General features: G+C 41.4%; 1 protein-coding gene across 1 annotated transcript; it reads left to right on the forward strand.

Annotated features, from left to right (window-relative positions):
- The first annotated feature begins 692 nt into the window (after window positions 1–692).
- Window positions 693–10766, forward strand: LOC141368794 (complement factor H-like). Its single transcript, XM_073873038.1, has 5 exons — window positions 693–827; window positions 918–1050; window positions 9858–10052; window positions 10148–10321; window positions 10420–10766. The coding sequence occupies exons 2-5, from the start codon at window positions 954–956 to the stop codon at window positions 10602–10604; spliced, it is 651 nt and encodes a 216-aa protein (XP_073729139.1). The 5' UTR covers window positions 693–827; window positions 918–953; the 3' UTR covers window positions 10605–10766.
- The last annotated feature ends 9555 nt before the right edge of the window (window positions 10767–20321 follow it).

Consider the following 20321-nt stretch of genomic DNA (forward strand, 5'->3'; position numbering starts at 1 on the left):
ACATTTGCTGCAACATGTGAGGACCACATTTGGTTTATTCCAAGATTAGGCGGTGTCTGTTGTGCATCATTTTTGCCAAAGGTGGCCCATATTTCTTGTTTGATATTTGGGCCATATTCACTATTTGTCGGATAGGCCACTTTTGGTTCATATTCAAATGACATGTTGCAGTGAGCACCGCATCTTTGCCTAAAAAGGCCCACATGTGATTTGATATATTTGGCCTATTTTTTGCTATTTTACATGTGAGCCACTTTAGGTTCACATCCCTTTTATTTGGGCCATAAGAAGGCCAGCAGTTCTGCATCTTTGCCTGAAATGGCCCACATGTGCTTGGTATCTGGGGTGCATTTGCCTCAGATTTTATTTCAGTAATATTGCTGTTTTTACATAACTCTCACTAGTTTACCCACCGGGTAGTAGCAGACATCCCAACCTGCAAAAAGTCATTTCAGGGAGCTGAAATTATTAATAAATGTAAAACCACTTCTGTATAATTTCACTTTGAACTTAATAGCGCATAGTTAATTTTGACCTATCAGCTGGCAAGAAACAAACTTGAATTGATGTGAATAAAAAATATCAACAGTTTAAACACTATGAATTTGTAAACTCTCGCAGGCCACATAAAATGGGTTGGTGGGCCAAGTATGCCACTCCTGATTTTAACTGACAGGGACAGAGGATAACCTTCAGTCGTTTTGGAACTTGCCCTTTGCTTTTTTTCTCTTCTTGCATTAGTGTTACATAAAATGTGGACTCTAGAAATTTGATTTATCATTAAGGAAACTGAATGCAGATTAAGATTCAGATATCAGCTTTAGCAGGTATTATTCTTTGTGCAATATTCGTTAAGCTTTGGTGTAAGCGAGGTACACATTTTTTGACTTTGGTAAATGATTAACTTTAATCCTAAGCAGGGAAAAGTTTCAGAGAAAATACCCCAAAAAGCTATGAACAGAAGTGAAGAGAGCTCAGAAATGAGGGTTCCTTTAAAGCTCTTCAGTTTTTCTTTTGGGATTTTTTTCTTAACCTTTGCACAAGGTCAAGGTAAGTTTATACCCCCTTGTTTTAATAACTGTAATTGGTTTAGTAAAGTTCTTCTATGCAAGTGTTTTTTATCAAGCCAACATACTGATATTTTATTTGAAATTATTATTATTAGGGTTCAAGCCCTGAAAGAGCAAAGACCCCTGTTGTAGTTTTTTCATTAAGGGTCTGAAGAGTGGAAGTCCCCTACTGCAGTTCTTAGTAGTCTTAGTTTTGATTCTTTAGCAGCCTATAGAACGGTACAGAGGAAAGTAATGAAATTCGACACACAGACAGTCTTAAATGTTTTCATATCATATTACATATTTGATATTTCAAACCTGCAATCAGTTAAAAGTTTGTCTTATGCTCATAACCTTTCAATCTACAATCTGTTCTAGAAACAAAAATTTTCCTTTTTATTCTTATCTCATGGTGATTCCAATGCACCTTACATTTTATATCACAAAACATTTCCCGCAATTTTGAATTATTAGAAACACCTACTTTTTTAAACCCCTAGTCAGGGCGGATCTCAAAAAATTATTATAAAAGAAGCATCCTTGCATGGTCATTGTGGATTCAAGTAATTGAATAGTTTCAACCCGGTGCAATTATCATTTTCACGTTTAGCGCCACATTGTTTATATAGCAAATGCAATTTTGCGCCCATTGGTGTTCTAGTCTAAAAAAAGGGGTGTGTTCAGGCGCATTGAGGCAACTAAAATATTGGCGCTATATTGTTTTTGTTATTTAATGAGCACGTTAGTAATATGCGCCTATAAACGGACTACAACGCGCGTTTGCTTATTACATGAATGCGCAGATGAGATTGTGAGACTATACCCCAATAAGTCATGTTTAAATGTTGTTATCATAACTCTTAAGCAACTGAAATAAGTTGTTGTGAAACTTAAACGGATCTCAGTTCAGAGAAACAATCGGCCCTGTCACCAGACACCGCTCTGCTGTGCATGCGCACATGCTCTGATTGAGTTCAGCTGAAGGTGGGAGGCACTTCTTGTTTTTTGTTTGCCATGTAAAGAGCAGCTCGCGTGGTGTCTCCTGCATCCGCCATGCTATCTTTTGACTGGCTGTAGCTAGCGAAGTTAGAGGAGGTTGACTCGCAGCACTCAACACCTGTTTTTTTCTGCCTGGCAAGCCAATGAGACGTGACATGGGGCGTGGCAGCATCGACAATTCCATTTTTTTAATTTAAAGTTCGAGGTTATAACTTAATTTCAATCAATTTAAAATTTAATTTGTGACACCCTTAAGGATGAGTGACTGTGTGGCTGCATTAACCGAACCTACATTGTGGATCTTTTAAAGGAGCGGTGAATCAAAAACTCAATTTTAACTTGATAATTTGTTATATAAGAGGTCATCATACTTAAATGAACATCCTGCAAATTTCAGAACTGAAAACGTCCGTGCTACTGAAATATAACCGTCTTTGGCACCAAGCCAGCTAAACACTCCAGTGAAAAATTCGGAAATCTATGACGTCAAAGTAGAATTGAAACACCTCCCCATAACCAAAAGGACAAGTCTACTTTTGTAGCCCCGCCCACAGCTTCGCGTGACACGTGTGTCTCAGTAAGTAAACATGTCTTTAAAGATTGACAAATTTAACCAAAATGACTTTTTAAATACATTTTTTCTGAGAGACTTTTATTCTGACGCGGTGATCTGTTATGATACCATGGAAACGCATTTTCACAACCGCGTGGGAACAACCATGGGAACAACACAGAAGCTAAATACTTCAATTCGGAGGCTTGGAACTTAACATTAGCAATATGCTTGGATAAAGTTTGCTTTTGAAGAAGTTCCAGCTCGTGTGGGGAGCGTTTGTTAACGTTGTGGACATGGATTCATTTGTAAAGAAGTCGATGCTGGATTTGCAGAGAGACTCAGTCAGAAGCACCACTTATATTGGATCTGACAACAATGACACAGCAGTATAATTCACAGTAAGACATTTTACTTTATTTAAGTTACTGTGTTTCACTATTGCTTTGTTAAAAGAGATTGCTTGATGTGTCCTGTTGTAACATCCGTGTCTAAATACTTTTGTTGACTGTTTTAATTTACTAAAAACATTAAACGATTAATAAAGGTACAACACTTAACAATACGACTGTAATTTAAAGGTAGAAATATACAAAGTTAGTTATAAGGAAGGATTTATCAACCGCAGTTTAGATTCTGATGCCCGTTTACTGTGTTGTATACGGTAACTTAGGCAAGTTGCGTTTGAAATGTCAAACACTCAACAAAGCTTATTTTTTATCATATAACTGTGGTATTTAACATTACGTGAATGTAAAAGCAACCTCACAAGCACAATAGAAATATACAAAGTTATTGATAAGGATTTATTAGCCGCAGTTTAGATGCACGCTTACTGTGTTTTATACGGTAATTTAGTCACGTCGAGTTTTGTTTCTACTTTAATATACGTATTGTCATTTATGTGTATCATGTTTAGCACCCAGAATCTTTTGTGTCTCAAACATATTTGTGTTCGGCTGCTATTTTTATCACATTAATGTTTTTAAAACATTTCCCTACATGTAATGACGGGGAATGAAGCTGTCCAATCATAGCAGTGGGTGTTTACGTTCAGGTCTTCAATGCGGCCCGCCCCTTCAAACGAACCATTTCTCCAGACAGCCACTAATCCATGTTACAAAATAGCGTATTACTTTTTGCTTTTGATGTTTTTGAATGTAAAAACAACGCGAAATGCATAAGTAGACATCAATCAACGTCATAAAGCAATAAAATCGACTAATTCACGGCCCCTTTAAGTCAATCTGAAACAGGACACATTCCTCTCCAAGTCAACAAAGCCTGACATCTTCTAAACATGGTGTTGATATATTTGTCTTAATCGTCGCTGCACAATGAAACTCACGTATGTCCAAAATGGTTATTTTCAGAAAGTGAAAAAACACAGTATTTCAAAAGCAGTTGAATGTAGCGTTGTCATACTTGGTACGGCATCCTTACATGTAACCATATTCTTGCCAGTGTAATGATATAATCCACATTTGACCAAAATTGAGTTTAAATGGACATACGTGCATATTTTACAGTAATGGTGGTCGATACGCGTTCTTCCGATCCTTAATTAGAATGGCCAAGTCGCGTTTCATATTGACAGACGAATATGCTCAGTTTATTAAATAGCCTACGTCTTAGTTTATTAAATACGCTTAGTTTATTTAATATTAATTATACATTTATTAAATGTCTCTTGCAAACTATGAAGGGACAATGAATCAATACACTGACATGGTAATGCTAGGCAGATACTTTGTTTGCACAGTCCTACCGTAATCTTGTCACTCCTATACATACGCCTGGCGTCAGGGGGGAAACGTTTACCTCGATGAAGGAAAGTCATTGTCTCACCAGGCTATGTTTATTCAGATCTCCAGTGCTGAGCTTCGATGAAACTTCACGAGACCGGCAAGATGCTTCCAAAGGGTGGGAGATATGCGGCGTGATGCACATAGTCATAGTTGCGTTCGGTTGGGTTTAACCAATGGGAGAAGAAAGTGCAAGGATGCACTTTACCATCCTTAGGAGACCGCTGTGACAGAACGGCGCCTACCCCGACATCAGATGCATGCACCTCAACAATAAACTGAGCTCTACGATCTAGAATAGAAAGAACAAGAGCAGAGATAAACCGGGACTTTAATTTATCAAAGGCCTCCTGAGGATCGCGGCTCCAGAAAAAGCTCTCCTTAGTGGAGGTCAGTGCTGTAATCGGCTTAGCAACCTGACCAAAATTTCTGATGAAACGCCGGTAAAAATTGGCAAAACCCAGAAAGCGTTGATATTCCTTAAGAGAGTCGGGGACTGGCGTATGAAAATCGCACTTCTCCGCCTTAACAAATAACTGGTTCTCAAGGAGGCGCCACAAAACCCTGCAAACCTGCCGAATGTGTATCTGCAAAGAGGGAGAAAAGATGAGAATATCATCCAGATACACAAAGACAAACTTATTTATCATGTCTCTCAGCACGTCATTAACCAGAGCCTGGAAGACAGTGGGAGCATTAGATAACCCAAACGGTAAAACGGAATATTTAAAAAGCCCGGATGGAGTATTAAATGCTGTCTTCCACTCATCCCTCTCCCTTATACGCACAAGATGATCAGCATTGCGTAGGTCTAATTTGGTGAAGATACTCAATCCCTGCAGCAACTCAACGGCTGTGACATTAAAGGTAGGAGATACCTATTCTTAACAGTAATGTCATTTAAACCTTTGTAATCAATGCATGGGCAAGGAGTCGTCCTTCTTTTTAACAAAAAAGAACCAAATACTTTAAAAAGTAAGCAAATAAAATCATAATGTCTCCACCTAGTGTGTAAAAAGCGATGTAATAATATTTTCATAAAATAAAAACAATACTTAATACATGGAGTAGTTTAATATGTTTATTATGGTGTGTTCAAACAACTTACAATCTGTTGAAATAGATACTGCTGAATGTGTCGGCCCGCGTGAAGCTTGACGTGTCGCCATAAACAAGTCCATTAAAAATTGCCATTTAAAAAAACCACACACCAGAGGGACAGTTGTGACATTTTAAACCAGTCCCTGAAAGTTAAAAACACGAAGTCTTGGTCTATTCTATGTACAAACTCTCGACTGACTTTCCTATTGTAAAGATACTGGTATGTCTCTGTGCTTTTATATTTGTGCATTGAAGACCCATCACCTCCAATCAACAACACAAAATGATTGAATATATCTTCAAATATCAAGCCACTTCTTAATTTCATCCTCACACTGGTTCATACATGGCAGGTGTAGTAAATATTAACAGTTTAAATCATGTTTTATGCAAGCTCCCACTACACTTGTTTTTCTACCGGCTTGCTATTGAACCGGAAGTCTCAGACCGGAAAGGAAATACGTCACATCACTTACTTCCCCTTTCGAGAAAAAGGTGGATATTGTTTAAATGCAATGCAATTATTTACACGCGAGGAGACGCGAGTACTTGCACACGTGCAGGCGATCACATATGTGCCGTGTTTTTAAACCATTTACGTGCTTACCCCTTACGAAAATTAACCATGGTTTTACTACAGTTACAACTAAAAAACCATGGTTGCTGTAGTAAAACCATGGTTATTTTGTGGTTACCATGGTTTTACTACAGTAACCATGGTTTTTTCATCAATACACCAAAAAAAACATGTTTAATAAACTTTTAACATAAAAAACATGGTTAATTATCCTAAAGAACAGAAACACAAGCATTAAAACATTGTTTAAAACAATGTTTTAAAAATCAGTCGATGGGGTTTTGAAAACAGTCATCTGAAAACAGCTTTTTCTAGACCACCAGAGAATCGCAGACGAGTGGCCGACACCCGTGAGATATTTGGCATGCTAAACATCTGGACCTGACGGCGATTCAAATCATGCCGAGTGAAATGTGTTTAGATTAAAAATAACATTGGGGTTGACCTACAGCCAATGAGAAAGCAACATACAGGGCAACTGGAAGTTCAGGGAGGAGTCTCTCCAACGATTTCCTCCTTCATAATCTTCATTTCTTCTTCTTTCTACTGCAAAGGAGCGCACATGCAATTTGTATGGTAAGCTACCATTTTTACAAGGTAAGGTGTGACCGAGAGTTCAGGGATCTTGAGAGCGACCATCTTGGGCCAAGCAGAGAGTTCAGGGAGATCGGGTGGGCCATCTTGGGCAGGACAGAGAGGCTAGTGAACTCAGAAACTGACATTTTGGCAAGGGCAGAGAGTCTATGGAGCTTGGGAGCGACCATGTTGGCTGACCTATAGGACACAGGAAATTCAGGAGTACCCATATAGGCCTTTACAGGAAACTAAGGGAACTTGGAAACAGGCCTTATGGTCAGAACAGAAAATTCAGGAAGCTTAGGCTCAGCTAACTTGGTTGAGACAGGAAGCTCAGGGGACTCAAATTCAATCCTTTCAGCCGTGACAGGAAGTGCAAGAGGCTTCGGTTCAGACCTTTAGCCGTGACAGGAAGTTTAGCAGAACTCATCTTCAGAATTTGTCACCAACTCAGATGACTCAGGTTCATGGGGTTGAGAGACATCTTGCGAAACAGAAGAACAGAATGCAGACCACACTAACCACAAAGCCATGGTAAATACAGGGAACACAGAATTCAAAGGACATACCTCCAATGCCATCCTGAGAACAGGTGCAGGCATGACGATGGCCTTCTTGAGAACAGGTGCAGGCATGGCAACGGCCCTCTGGGGAATAGGTGCAGGTATAGGAATGGCCATCTGGAGAACAGGTGCAGGTATGACAGTAGCCATCTTGAAAACTGGTGCAGACATGACGATGGCTCTCTTAAGAACACGTGCGGGTATGACGGCGGCTATCTTAAAAAAATGGGAAGGCATGGCAGTGGCCATCCTGGAAGACTTCTTAGAGAAGGGTTTTCTTCTGATTGCCAACCTGAAACCTTGTGCTGGTTGAACAAATCTAGTGGGTTCTGGAGTGGCCATCCTAGAAACCTCCTGTTGACTGCCTCTTTGGCCATGACCGGAACTTCAGGTTCATCCTGTAGTGCATTGGAACCCACAGAACCTCCAGCCGCTCGTACTGACATCGGTGGAGTATCCACAAGACTAGACATCAACTGCTGGGTTCTAGCATGAACTGGAGAGGCTGGTGAAGTGGCCATCTTGTTAAGTGGCTTGAGTGTGGCGGCCATCTTGTGAAGTTTGGGATTGCGACCATCTTTGTAAAGTGGCTCAGGTGTGGCAGCTGCCATCTTGTAAAGTGGCTCGGGTGTGGCAGATTATAAGATCGGATTTAAATCTTTAGAAAATGCATGAAGTGACCAGGTGTAAATAGCCCTTAAGATGAACTGATAAGATAAATACAAAAAACCTACAAACACTTTAGATTTATTATCAACAGCAGTAAACACTGCTAAGTCAAGACATGTAACTGTTAAATGAATTTTACTGTCAACTTGTTTATGCAGATTGTATTTTATAAGCTTGTTCATGGTTTCTGTGATTTAAGACTACTGACAACTGTTGAGAAAGCATTATTGTTGCGCAAAAGTACAAAAGCAGATGATGATGCGCGAGCGCAAACCTCTCTCCACACAACAGTTTCATTTGCCTTAGTTTGCACAAAACTGGACGTGCATTCTCAGATACTGTATGCCCTGAGCTCTTTATATGCAGGGAGTGGTCATGGGAGTTGTAGTTGCTTATAGGCACAACCACGCATTGTTTATTATTTTACATGGCTTTTAAGAAAGCTACAATAACAAAATTACATTCAACCCACCAAAGTGTCTAGAAGGAATAGCTGTTTTACCCGCCACCACTGAAATCTACTGTCATTTGTTGACAGGGTTGATGTCAAGCCCTGCGGACAGTGTTTACTTTATCTGGGTGTTCTGACATACTCACATCTTTTGGTCCCCTTTCTGAAGATCACTGGATGTTCAAATTATAAAAGAAAGTTTCCGATAAACGGTTTTCATTCACATGATTTGTCGAGAAGACAAATAAAACAGATAATTCACTAAGTCCCCCCTCCCTGTAGTGTGATGTCATTACTATCAATCACCCATTCACTGACACTTTGACTTGTAGAGGCAGAGTGCCAGCAACATGTGAGAAGTGCCGGAATGCAAGAAAAAGTGCAGGTACGCTAAAGATAAAAGTAGAGAAGTGTTGGAACTGCGTACCGTTGAGTACCGTCCCACTTAAGCACTGATTATAGAATATAAGAATTTTTGGTGCTGTTTCTCACTCTGCATGCATGAAGACCTAGTGCTCGCGTATCTATTAGACGTGCCAATGTCTCGTCAATTTATTTCTATTTTGCCATAAAAGCAAGTCAACACTTTATACTTACGCATACCTTTGACTAGACGTAAAATTTAGTCTCTGAAGTACGCAACGCCTAGATGGTGCAACAGGTGTAAATTCTACATAGGACGTAAAGTGTATTTTACCTCCAGACTAGTCTTACGACTGGGTGTACACCCAGCTGTTGGCACGCCCCCTGGTGTTTTAATCCATCTCTTTTGTCCACTTTAAATCGCTTCTGTCCTGATTACTTCGAAGGGATTTTCTATGGCCGAGTCATTAAAACAAGCGGGAGAAATCGCGGGTTAAAGTTGATGTGAATTAATATTATGTCAGAGTACTGTTTTAAGTAAACATGCTGCACAAACTTTTGTACATGCACATGAACAGACTTTCTCAGGTCTATCAAAACAGAAGCAGAGGGCAGCCACTTTTGTTTTATTAATGATAGCCTAAAGAACAAATAAGTTTGGGTTTGCGCTAGAAGTCAGGACCAATGGAAAAACAGTACTCGGTACAAAGATAAATAGCCAGAGAGTAGGTGGTCTTTTGAGGCTGTTCGAACACATTCAACCACATCAGCGTCTACACCACAAAAGCAATCTGCCTCTGGATGTGGTCGAAAATGGACGAGCTCAAAACGTTTTACACCCCATTATACCGGAACTTAGAATTGTCCCCTTGTAATTTGAAATAGTTCATTAAAACGCATCTTAATACCAATTGTAACTAGTGCCAGAGATCTGAAGTGGAGGGACACATTATAAACATTCAGTGTGATTTCAACTTGACTAATAAATATTAATTAGGTGTAAAATTCTCCTAGTAATCCTTCATGAAAGACATTGTGCCCTACAGATTTTATTCACCAAACTGTATACAGAATTCAGTTCTAGTCGTCTTTTTTTTTTTGACACTTGAGTTCTTTTTATTAGATTATTGTTATTGTGTTTTCAACAGAAATAACTTGTGAACTTAAGGAAACCAAATTTGGAATAGAAAGAATTGTGCCAGAGGCCAAGACATTTTTCAGAATTGGAGAAACTGTGCACATTACCTGCTCTGAAAGATACAGGATCTTTTTTACAAAAGAAACCATCAAATCATTTAAATGCCTAGATGAAGGGCGATGGGATAACACACCTGTTTGTGAGGGTAAGCAAGCATTGAGAAACTTTTCTGAACTTGTTCCTCAACTCTCCATTTTTATATCAATAAATATTAATTAAATGTTGAAAATCTTCTTTCAGAGATTACATGTGAAGTGCCACGTGACCGTCGTCTTTATTATGCGTCTTATTATTTTTATGGAAATTTGAGATTGGGTGAAAGAAGAACTTACAAATGTTTGTCTGATTATCATCAAATGGCAAGTGAGGCCACATGTACAAAAGATGGTTGGAAACCTGATCCACTGTGTGATGGTACAGTATGAATTTATATTAAATGTAACAGTCTGTGCTATAAATAAAGCATATTATTTAAATTCTAATAACTATTATGATGAATGTTTGTTTTTCAGACATTATGTGTGAAGCACCAAATATCCCAAATGCTCATTTTGAAGAACCCACTAGAACTCGCTACGAAGTTTCTTCAAGCATAGTATATTATTGTCGTGCTGAACCCCAGCGACGAATACAAATCACCTGTGATTACCAGGGTAGATGGACACACGTAGAGCCCTGTAGGCCTACTGGCAAGTGACAGCTTGTTGACAATTTAATTTCATGCTATCAAGAACCTTATTATCATCACATAACTCATAAATGATTCAAATGAAAAGATTGTGAAATTCATTCCTCACAGAAATGAAAGAATCTTGCACTACACCAATCATTAGAAACGGGAAAATACACAGAGACAGCTCTGAAAAGGATATTATCTATTATTCATGCAATCCGGGTTATAAACCATACTTTGGGAACTGGTGGGGAGCAGTAAATGAGAAACAGGGAATAATTACAGTAGCATCTCAAAAGGTCATTGGTTCGATAATCACACATACTTGTGTATAGACTGAATGCTCAGGGAGTCAAAAAAATGTAAATATAATTCAGACATTTACACTGCCAGGATTTTTTGGTTCAAAGTCTTTTGAAACTGGTTGTGCAGTTATGACAATCCTACTGCTGTCATTCAGTGTTGACATAATTAACATATAATGGAGGAAAATAAATGTCACATGTGTATAACACATCATGCTAACAGCATGTTATTTAAACCATTAAAACCCCAACCCCAAAACTTAGTTTTTCTTTCAGTGGACAAGCAGAGTTGTGTCAGTCCCTCTAAAGTTAATAATGCACTCATCATCTCTAAACCTCTGACATTTTATTCATCTGGATCCTATGTCAATTACAAATGTCGAACACATTTCACTATGAGCGGGAATAGTAAAGTTGAATGCCACAATGCAAACTGGGAGAAAGCACCAACATGTGAAGGTGAGTTTTCATTCATGCTGGGTTTTAAAGAACTTTTCAGGTAAAAATGTAAGCTATTTTAGTTGCTGGAAATCAGATAGAAACATTTTATATGGAGATACTGCACAATCCACTGTCATTGCTGCGGTTATACTTGGGACGTCGCCGTTTAACATTTTTCACAGCAATCAGCTGTAAAATGTTTTGGTCGTTCTTGATTTTCATTGGCTTCGCGTAAAATAATGGAAAGTTTTTCATAAGATCCTCTGGTGTCAATGTGTTAGCATGAGAGACGCTTTATGCTGTCGGGGGAACAAGCAACCAGCATTTTCCGTCTCCAGAGTGCCTCTCACGTAAATTTTTAGCAGAGGTGGAAGGTAACGAATTACGTTTACACACGTTACTGTAATTGAGTATTTTTTTGTGTACTTTACTTTTTTGTATGGTAAGCTACCATTTTTACCAGGTAAGTTGTGACCGAGAGTTCAGGGATCTTGAGAACGATGATCTTGGGCCAGGCAGAGAGTTCAGGGAGATCGGGTCGGCCATCTTGGGCAGGACAGAGAGGCTAGTGAACTCAGAAACGGCCATTTTGGCAAGGGCAGAGAGTCTATGGAGCTTGGGAGCGACCATGTTGGCTGACCTATAAGACACAGGGAATTCAGGAGTACCCATATAGGCCTTTACAGGAAACTAAAGGAAATTGGAAACAGGCCTTATGGTCAAAACAGAAAATTCAGGACGCTTAGGCTCAGCTAACTTGGTTGAGACAGGAAGCTCAGGGGACTCAAATTCAATCCTTTCAGCCGTGACAGGAAGTGCAAGAGGCTTCGGTTCAGACCTTTAGCCGTGACAGGAAATTTAGCAGAACTCATCTTCAGAATTTGTCACCAACTCAGATGACTCAGGTTCATGGGTTGAGAGACATCTTGCGAAACAGAAGAACAGAATGCAGACCACACTCACCACAGAGCCATGGCAAATACAGGGAACACAGAATTCAAAGGACATACCTCCAATGCCATCCTGAGAACAGGTGCAGGTATGACGATGGCCTTCTTGAGAACAGGTGCAGGCATGGCAACGGCCCTATGGGGAATAGGTGCAGGTATAGGAATGGCCATCTGGAGAACAGGTGCAGGTATGACAGTAGCCATCTTGAAAACTGGTGCAGACATGACGATGGCTCTCTTAAGAACACGTGCGGGTATGACGGCGGCTATCTTGAAAACATGGGAAGGCATGGCAGTGGCCATCCTGGAAGACTTCTTAGAGAAGGGTTTTCTTCTGATTGCCAACCTGGAACCTTGTGCTGGTTGAAAAAATCTAGTGGGTTCTGGAGTGGCCATCCTAGAAACCTCCTGTTGACTGCCTCTTTGGCCATGACCGGAACTTCAGGTTCATCCTGTGGTGCATTGGAGCCCACAGAACCTCCAGCCGCTCGTACTGACATCAGTGGAGTATCCGCCAGACTAGACATCAACTGCTGGGTTCTAGCATGAACTGGAGAGGCTGGTGAAATGGCCATCTTGTTAAGTGGCTTGAGTGTGGCGGCCATCTTGTGAAGTTGCTCAGGATTGCGACCATCTTGTGAAGTGGCTCGGGTGTGGCAGCCGTCATCTTGTAAAGTGGCTCGGGTGTGGCAGATTATAAGATCGGATTTAAATCTTTAGAAAACGCATGAAGTGACCAGGTGTAAATAGCCCTTAAGATGAACTGATAAGATAAATACAAAAAACCTACAAACACTTTAGATTTATTAACAACAGCAGTAAACACTGCTAAGTCAAGACATGTAACTGTTAAATGAATTTTACTGTCAACTTGTTTATGCAGATTGTATTTTATAAGCTTGTTCATGGTTTCTGTGATTTAAGACTACTGACAACTGTTGAGAAAGCATTATTGTTGCGCAAAAGTACAAAAGCAGATGATGATGCGCGAGCGCAAACCTCTCTCCACACAGTTTTATTTGCCTTAGTTTGCACAAAACTGGACGTGCATTCTCAGATACCGTACGCCCTGAGCTCTTTATATGCAGGGAGTGGTCATGGGAGTTGTAGTTGCTTATAGGCACAACCACGCATTGTTTATTATTTTACATGGCTTTTAAGAAAGCTACAATAACAAAATTACATTCAACCCACCAAAGTGTCTAGAAGGAGTAGCTGACTGTTTTACCCGCCACCACACCACTGAAATCTACTTTCATTTGTTGACAGGGTTGATGTCAAGCCCTGCGGACAGTGTTTACTTTATCTGGGTGTTCTGACATACACATCTTTTGGTCCGCTTTCTGAAGATCACTGGATGTTCAAATTATAAAAGAAAGTTTCTAAAGTTACTAAAAGAAATTTAGTCTCTGAAGTACGCAACGCCTAGATGGTGCAACAGGTGTAAATTCTACATAGGACGTAAAGTGTATTTTACCTCCAGACTAGTCTTACGACTGGGTGTACACCCAGCTGTTGGAACGCCCCCTGCACTGTAAAAAATTCTTTGCTGCCTTAAAATTTTTGTTGAATCAACTCAGATATACAAGTCATGTCAACACAGATGAGTTGTCACAACTTATACAATTAAGTTGACTTTGTTCAACTATATTTTATAAGTTATAACAACTCACCTGTAGTTATAACAACTCATTTCTAGTCAAGATAAATAATAGTAAGTTGAAATGACTTGTAAATCCGAGTTGATTCAACAAAAAATTTTAAGGCAGCAAAGTATTTTTTACAGTGTGGTGTTTTAATCCATCTCTTTTGTCCACTTTAAATCACTTCTGTCCTGATTACTTCGAAGGGATGTTCTATGGCCGAGTCATTAAAACAAGCGGGAGAAATCGCGGGTTAAAGTTGATGTGAACTAATATTATGTCAGAGTACTACTGCATGTGTTTTAAGTAAACTTTTGTACATGCACATGTACAGGCTTTCTCAGGTCTATCAAAACAGAAGCAGAGAGCAGCCACTTTTGTTTTATTAATAATAGCCTAAAGAACAAATAAGTTTGGGTTTGCGCTAGAAGTCACATTATAAACTTTCTCATTTCAACTTGACTAATAAATATTAATTAGGTGTAAAATTCTCCTAGTAATCCTTGATGAAAGACATTGTGCCCTACAGATTTTATTCACCAAACTGTATACAGAATTCAGTTCTAGTCATTTTTTTTCACAATTGAGTTCTTTTTATTAGATTATTGTTTTTATGTTTTCAACAGAAATAACTTGTGAACTTAAGGAAACCAAATTTGGAATAGAAAGAATCGAGCCAGAGGCCAAGACATTTTTCAGAGTTGGAGAAACTGTGCACATCACCTGCTCTGAAACATACAGGATCTTTTTTACAAAAGAAACCGTCAAATCATTTAAATGCCTGTAATGGTTTTGTTCTGTGTTCTGTGTATTTTTGTATTTTGGACTTTTATTTTGATACTCTGCTCTGTTCGGACTTTTATTTTGAAATCATCATGCCATGTTTCAGTTCACACTTCCTGTCTGTTTTGTATATAAGTCACTTCCTGTTCACCTGTTCCCGGCTGAATATTATATATAGTAAGCCTGTCTGTTACCTGTCTGAGACCTGTTACCTGAATTCTGTTTTTGTTATCTGTTTATCTGTTTAATCTGTTACCCGGATCTGCCTGTTTTTTGACCTGTGCCTGTTACCTTGGATTTTGATTGTTACTCTGCCTGCCCTGAACCTAGCCTGTATTTGGATTTCGATTATTGGATTACCCTGTTTGGATTTGTTTGCTGGCCCTTATTGGGATTTTACAATAAAACAGCTTTTGCACATGGATTCACCTCTTCATCGCTTTCATTAAAGCACCCGTTACAGAATATTCAGCCTAACCCGGAATCCAGCAAAGGTTTGTAACTTCCCACCAGCACCATGAAACCTGTTTTTGCACTGCTTGCACTCCGTCAGAACCACCGGCCCATTGAGGAATATGTAAGTGACTTTTTGGAATTGAGTAACCAAGTACATTTTGATGAGGACACTTTAAAACCAGTTTTCTACAATGCTCTTGATGAATGGCCGCGCTTGTGTATGCCCCATGATATGTCTGCCTGGTCCCTGGAGGGTTATATTGACTTTGCCCTGCTATTGTGTGGCTCACCATTCACTGTGGGTGTTGCGGATACACCTCCAGAGAATGTACACAAACCACCAAGTCATGTCATGCCTGTTCTACCCACACCTGTACAAACCATGCTTGCTCCTAAAATGGCCGCCACCCTGCCTGTTCCCAAAATGGCCGCCATCCTGCCTGTCTCTGCACCTGCGCCTGTCTCCAAGAAAACCACCACAATCCTGCCTGTCCCTAAAATGGCTGCCATCCCGCCTGTTCCCAAAATGGCCGCCATCCTGCCTGTATCCACACCTGTTTTCGAGAGAGCTACCATCATTCCTGCACCTGTATTTCAGAGAGCTATCATCACCACCACACCTGCACTCATGAGGGCTATTAGTCACCCAGCACCTGATGTCAAGATGGCCACCATGCCTGAACCAACGACCACAGAGGTATGTTTCATTGACTCAATACTTTCTGAATTTGCCATAGCCCTGTGGTGCGTTTGGTCTGCCTTCTGCTCTGTTGTTCCCGAGGTTCCTCAAGGCCCTGAATCTGAACCATCCGATTCATCTGACCCATCTGACTCATCTGACCCATCTGACTCATCTGATCTGCCCGTCTCATCTGATCTGCCCGACTCATCTGATCTGCCCGACTCATCTGATCTGCCCGACTCATCTGATCTGCCCGACTCATCTGATCCACCCGATTCATCTGACCCATCTGACTCATCTGATCTGCCCGTCTCATCTGATCTGCCCGTCTCATCTGATCTGCCCGTCTCATCTGATCTGCCCGACTCATCTGATCTGCCCGACTCATCTGATCTGCCCGACTCATCTGATCTGCCAGACTCATCTGATCTGCCCGACTCATCTGATCTGCCCGACTCATCTGATCTGCCCGACTCATCTGATCTGCCCGACTCATCTGATCTGCCCGACTCATCTGATCTGCCCGACTCATCTGATCTGCCCGACTCATCTGATCTGCCCGACTCATCTGATCTGCCCGACTCATCTGATCTGCCCGACTCATCTGATCTGCCCGACTCATCTGATCTGCCCGACTCATCTGATCTGCCCGACTCATCTGATCTGCCCGACTCATCTGATCTGCCCGACTCACCTGATCTGCCCGACTCATCTGATTCACCTGATCTGCCCGACTCATCTGATTCACCTGATCTGCCCGACTCATCTGATTCACCTGATCTGCCCGACTCATCTGATTCACCTGATCTGCCCGACTCATCTGATTCACCTGATCTGCCCGACTCCTCTGATTCACCTGATCTGCCCGACTCCTCTGATTCACCTGATCTGCCCGACTCCTCTGATTCACCTGATCTGCCCGACTCCTCTGATTCACCTGATCTGCCCGACTCCTCTGATTCACCTGATCTGCCCGACTCCTCTGATTCACCTGATCTGCCCGACTCATCTGATTCACCTGATCTGCTCGACTCACCTGATTCACCTGATCTGCCCGACTCACCTGATTCACCTGATCTGCCCGACTCACCTGATTCACCTGATCTGCCCGACTCACCTGATCTGCCCGATTCGCCCGACTCACCTGATCTGCCCGATTCACCTGATCTACCTGACCCGCCTGATTCACCTGTCCTGTCTGAATCATCTAATTCATCTGACTTGCCTGATTCATCTGACTCGCTCGCTTCATCTGATTCGTCTGTCCTGCCTGATTCACCTGTCCCATCTGATTCGTCTGACTCACCTGATTCACATGATTCGTCTGGCTCACCTGGCTCACCTGTATTATCTGACTCACCTGGCTCATCTGATTCACCTGGCTCACCCGATTTGTCTGGTCCACCACCTGGGACTTCGCCACCCTGGGCTTTGGAAGCTTTTCCAAGTTTTTTTTTTTGGGGGGGGTAGTACCCGGACACAGGAAGGAGGCAGAGGACGCCGAGGCGGAGACCGAAGTGGACTCTGATCCTTCCTCTCCTTGTGTTCCAGGGCTATTCCTACCCAATGATCTAGCTTCATGTCTGCCCCATGACCCAGGTCCAAGCCTGCCCCATGACCCAGGTCCAAGCCTGCCCCATGACCCAGGTCCAAGCCTGCCCCATGACCCAGGTCCAAGCCTGCCCCATGACCCAGGTCCAAGCCTGCCCCATGACCCAGGTCCAAGCCTGCCCTATGACCCAGGCCCGCATCTGCCCCATGACCCAGGGCCTCTTCTGCCCCATGACCCAGGCCCGCATCTGCCCCATGACCCAGGCCCGCATCTGCCCCATGACCCAGGCCCGCATCTGCCCCATGACCCAGGCCCGCATCTGCCCCATGACCCAGGCCCATGCTGGCCCCACGACCCTGGACCATCCAGGCCACATGACCCAGGACCTCCCCTGAACTGCCCTGCCTTTGCCAAGAGGTCCTGACCCGCCCGCCCACCCTCTATTGGACTTTGTAATTTGTATGTGTTCTGTTGGGCTCCGGGAGTCGCCCTTTAGAGGGGGGGGTTCTGTAATGGTTTTGTTCTGTGTTCTGTGTATTTTTGTATTTTGGACTTTTATTTTGATACTCTGCTCTGTTCGGACTTTTATTTTGAAATCATCATGCCATGTTTCAGTTCACACTTCCTGTCTGTTTTGTATATAAGTCACTTCCTGTTCACCTGTTCCCGGCTGAATATTATATATAGTAAGCCTGTCTGTTACCTGTCTGAGACCTGTTACCTGAATTCTGTTTTTGTTATCTGTTTATCTGTTTAATCTGTTACCTGGATCTGCCTGTTTTTTGACCTGTGCCTGTTACCTTGGATTTTGATTGTTACTCTGCCTGCCCTGAACCTAGCCTGTATTTGGATTTCGATTATTGGATAACCCTGTTTGGATTTGTTTGCTGGCCCTTATTGGGATTTTACAATAAAACACCTTTTGCACATGGATTCACCTCTTCATCGCTTTCATTAAAGCACCCGTTACAATGCCTAGATGATGGGCGATGGGATAATACGCCTGTTTGTGAGGGTAAGCAAGCATTGAGAAACTTTTCTGAACTTGTTCCTCAACTCTGCATTTTTAAATCAATAAATTGTCACGGTGATCCGTGTCATGTTTTGTGTCTGTTCTATATTGTCATCACCTGGACACTTGTTAATTATCACATCATTCATTCCACCTGTGTGTCATTAGTCTTTGTGTATTTATACCAGTGTTTGTGTCACAGTCATTGCCGGATCATTGTCGCTGTTCCATGTCTGTTCCTGTTGTTTGAACTTTGGGACTCAGTTTTTGTACCCTGGACATTTTGTTCCCTCTGTTATTGCCCCACCACCCCTTCATGATGTACTATTTTTGTTAAATCACCCCAACCAGATTGTTACGTATGTTTGTCTACCGTTGTTGTTTATTGTAATGTTGTCGTGGGTGTTGTCTATTGTACAGTCTCTCGTTCATCTAGTCCATGGGCCCAGGCCAAAATTTTCACTTATCGGTACCACCCAAGGTGGCAAATTCTAGTTTGATTTTTGTTTTAAGTCCATATCTCTAGATGATATTTCAACATGATAACCTTTTGTAAGTGGTAGCTTTCTCACAGAAATCAGCCTTCAATGACACTAACTGTTGAGCCAAATAATTAAGTCATTTTACTCTCTTTGAACAGAACATGTCATACAAAAAAAAAACTAAATAATTCTACATTGTTCATGAACTTATTTGGTCATTGCCAACTGTTTCTGTTTATTCATCATCGTCATCATCATATGAAGAGGTTCGTTGCAAAACGAGATAACTCAGTTTTTAACATTTTTGTCAAAACATGTTTATTATTATGTTATGATGTTATTATTTTGTTTTATGGTGCTACTTAGCTGTATTTTTTAAGTCATGAGGGTTTAAATCAAAACAAACCAACTGCAGTTGAGTTGATATTAATTGGAATGCACAACCAAAAAACGAGATTTCTGAAAAAAAAAACGGAGTTATCTCGTTTTGCAACAAAACTCTTCATATTCAACCAGTTTCATGACATCAGTATCCTCCTCCCTCTAATTGCTGCAGGGTTGTAGCTTGCACATTTCTGTGCACTTTAATTTATTGGCAAGACAGGAACAGTCAGGAAGCTTGCAGGTCCGTGAACACTTGCAGGCTATAGGCTCTAGAACAGCCATTGGTGCTGGTGGTCCCCGCATCCAGTCTAACATTAGCATACCTGTACAAATAAGTGGGAGATATTTCTCATCCATTTCAGTGAGGTGTCCAAATGTCTAGAAATGAACTATACATATTATACTATTATATTATTAGTTATAGGAAAATGTAATTATTGTATCCTGTAGAAAGGAGGCATGATCAGTATCAATCGTCTGTATAACAGAAGAATTGGCACGTTCTCCTGCATTGTAAATGGGAAGTACCATCTCTACTGCTTCAATGCTTCTCTTCTTGGTTTTGGGGATGCAAGGTAACGCTCTGGTCTCAGCAGGATGATCAGCAGTAGGCTTTGTTTGCACAGCAATTCCATTCACTCTATGTGATATCCCTTCACCACTGATTGTCTCCTCTAGTCTCTCATTATTGTCCCATGCCAATGTTGTGAACAGACCAGGCTTGATGTTTTGTGGTAGTGGGATGGCATCTCCACTTGTTGCTTGCTTCTGAAGGCAAAGGGCTGTGTCATTTTTTTCTACCTGAGAATATGTTTCTTTGTAGAAGATGCCACTTGTGTTACACCACATTCTGCCATTTCTGTCACCAGTTTAGAGGTCAGGTCTGTGAATGGTATCACTGTAGGACATACATGGGCAATATATGGCCCGGGGGCCGTATCCGGCCCGCATATATAGTGCTTCAATCTGGCCCTCGCGATGCACTCGCAATTTCGATGAAACTGTCATGGTTGCAGTGTTTCCCATACATTGATTTATCAGTGACAGAATC

Source organism: Misgurnus anguillicaudatus, chromosome 2 (assembly GCF_027580225.2).
Source record: "Misgurnus anguillicaudatus chromosome 2, ASM2758022v2, whole genome shotgun sequence".
Taxonomy (NCBI): Eukaryota; Metazoa; Chordata; class Actinopteri; order Cypriniformes; family Cobitidae; genus Misgurnus; species Misgurnus anguillicaudatus.

What these genes read in the sequence shown, in the direction of transcription:
- LOC141368794 (XM_073873038.1), top strand. Translation starts at nt 954, where the DNA reads ATGAACAGAAGTGAAGAGAGCTCAGAAATGAGGGTTCCTTTAAAGCTC. An exon ending in TAACACACCTGTTTGTGAGG is followed by an intron (nt 10,053 to 10,147) that starts GTAAGCAAGCAT and finishes ATCTTCTTTCAG; the next exon opens with AGATTACATGTGAAGTGCCA. An exon ending in ACCTGATCCACTGTGTGATG is followed by an intron (nt 10,322 to 10,419) that starts GTACAGTATGAA and finishes TTTGTTTTTCAG; the next exon opens with ACATTATGTGTGAAGCACCA.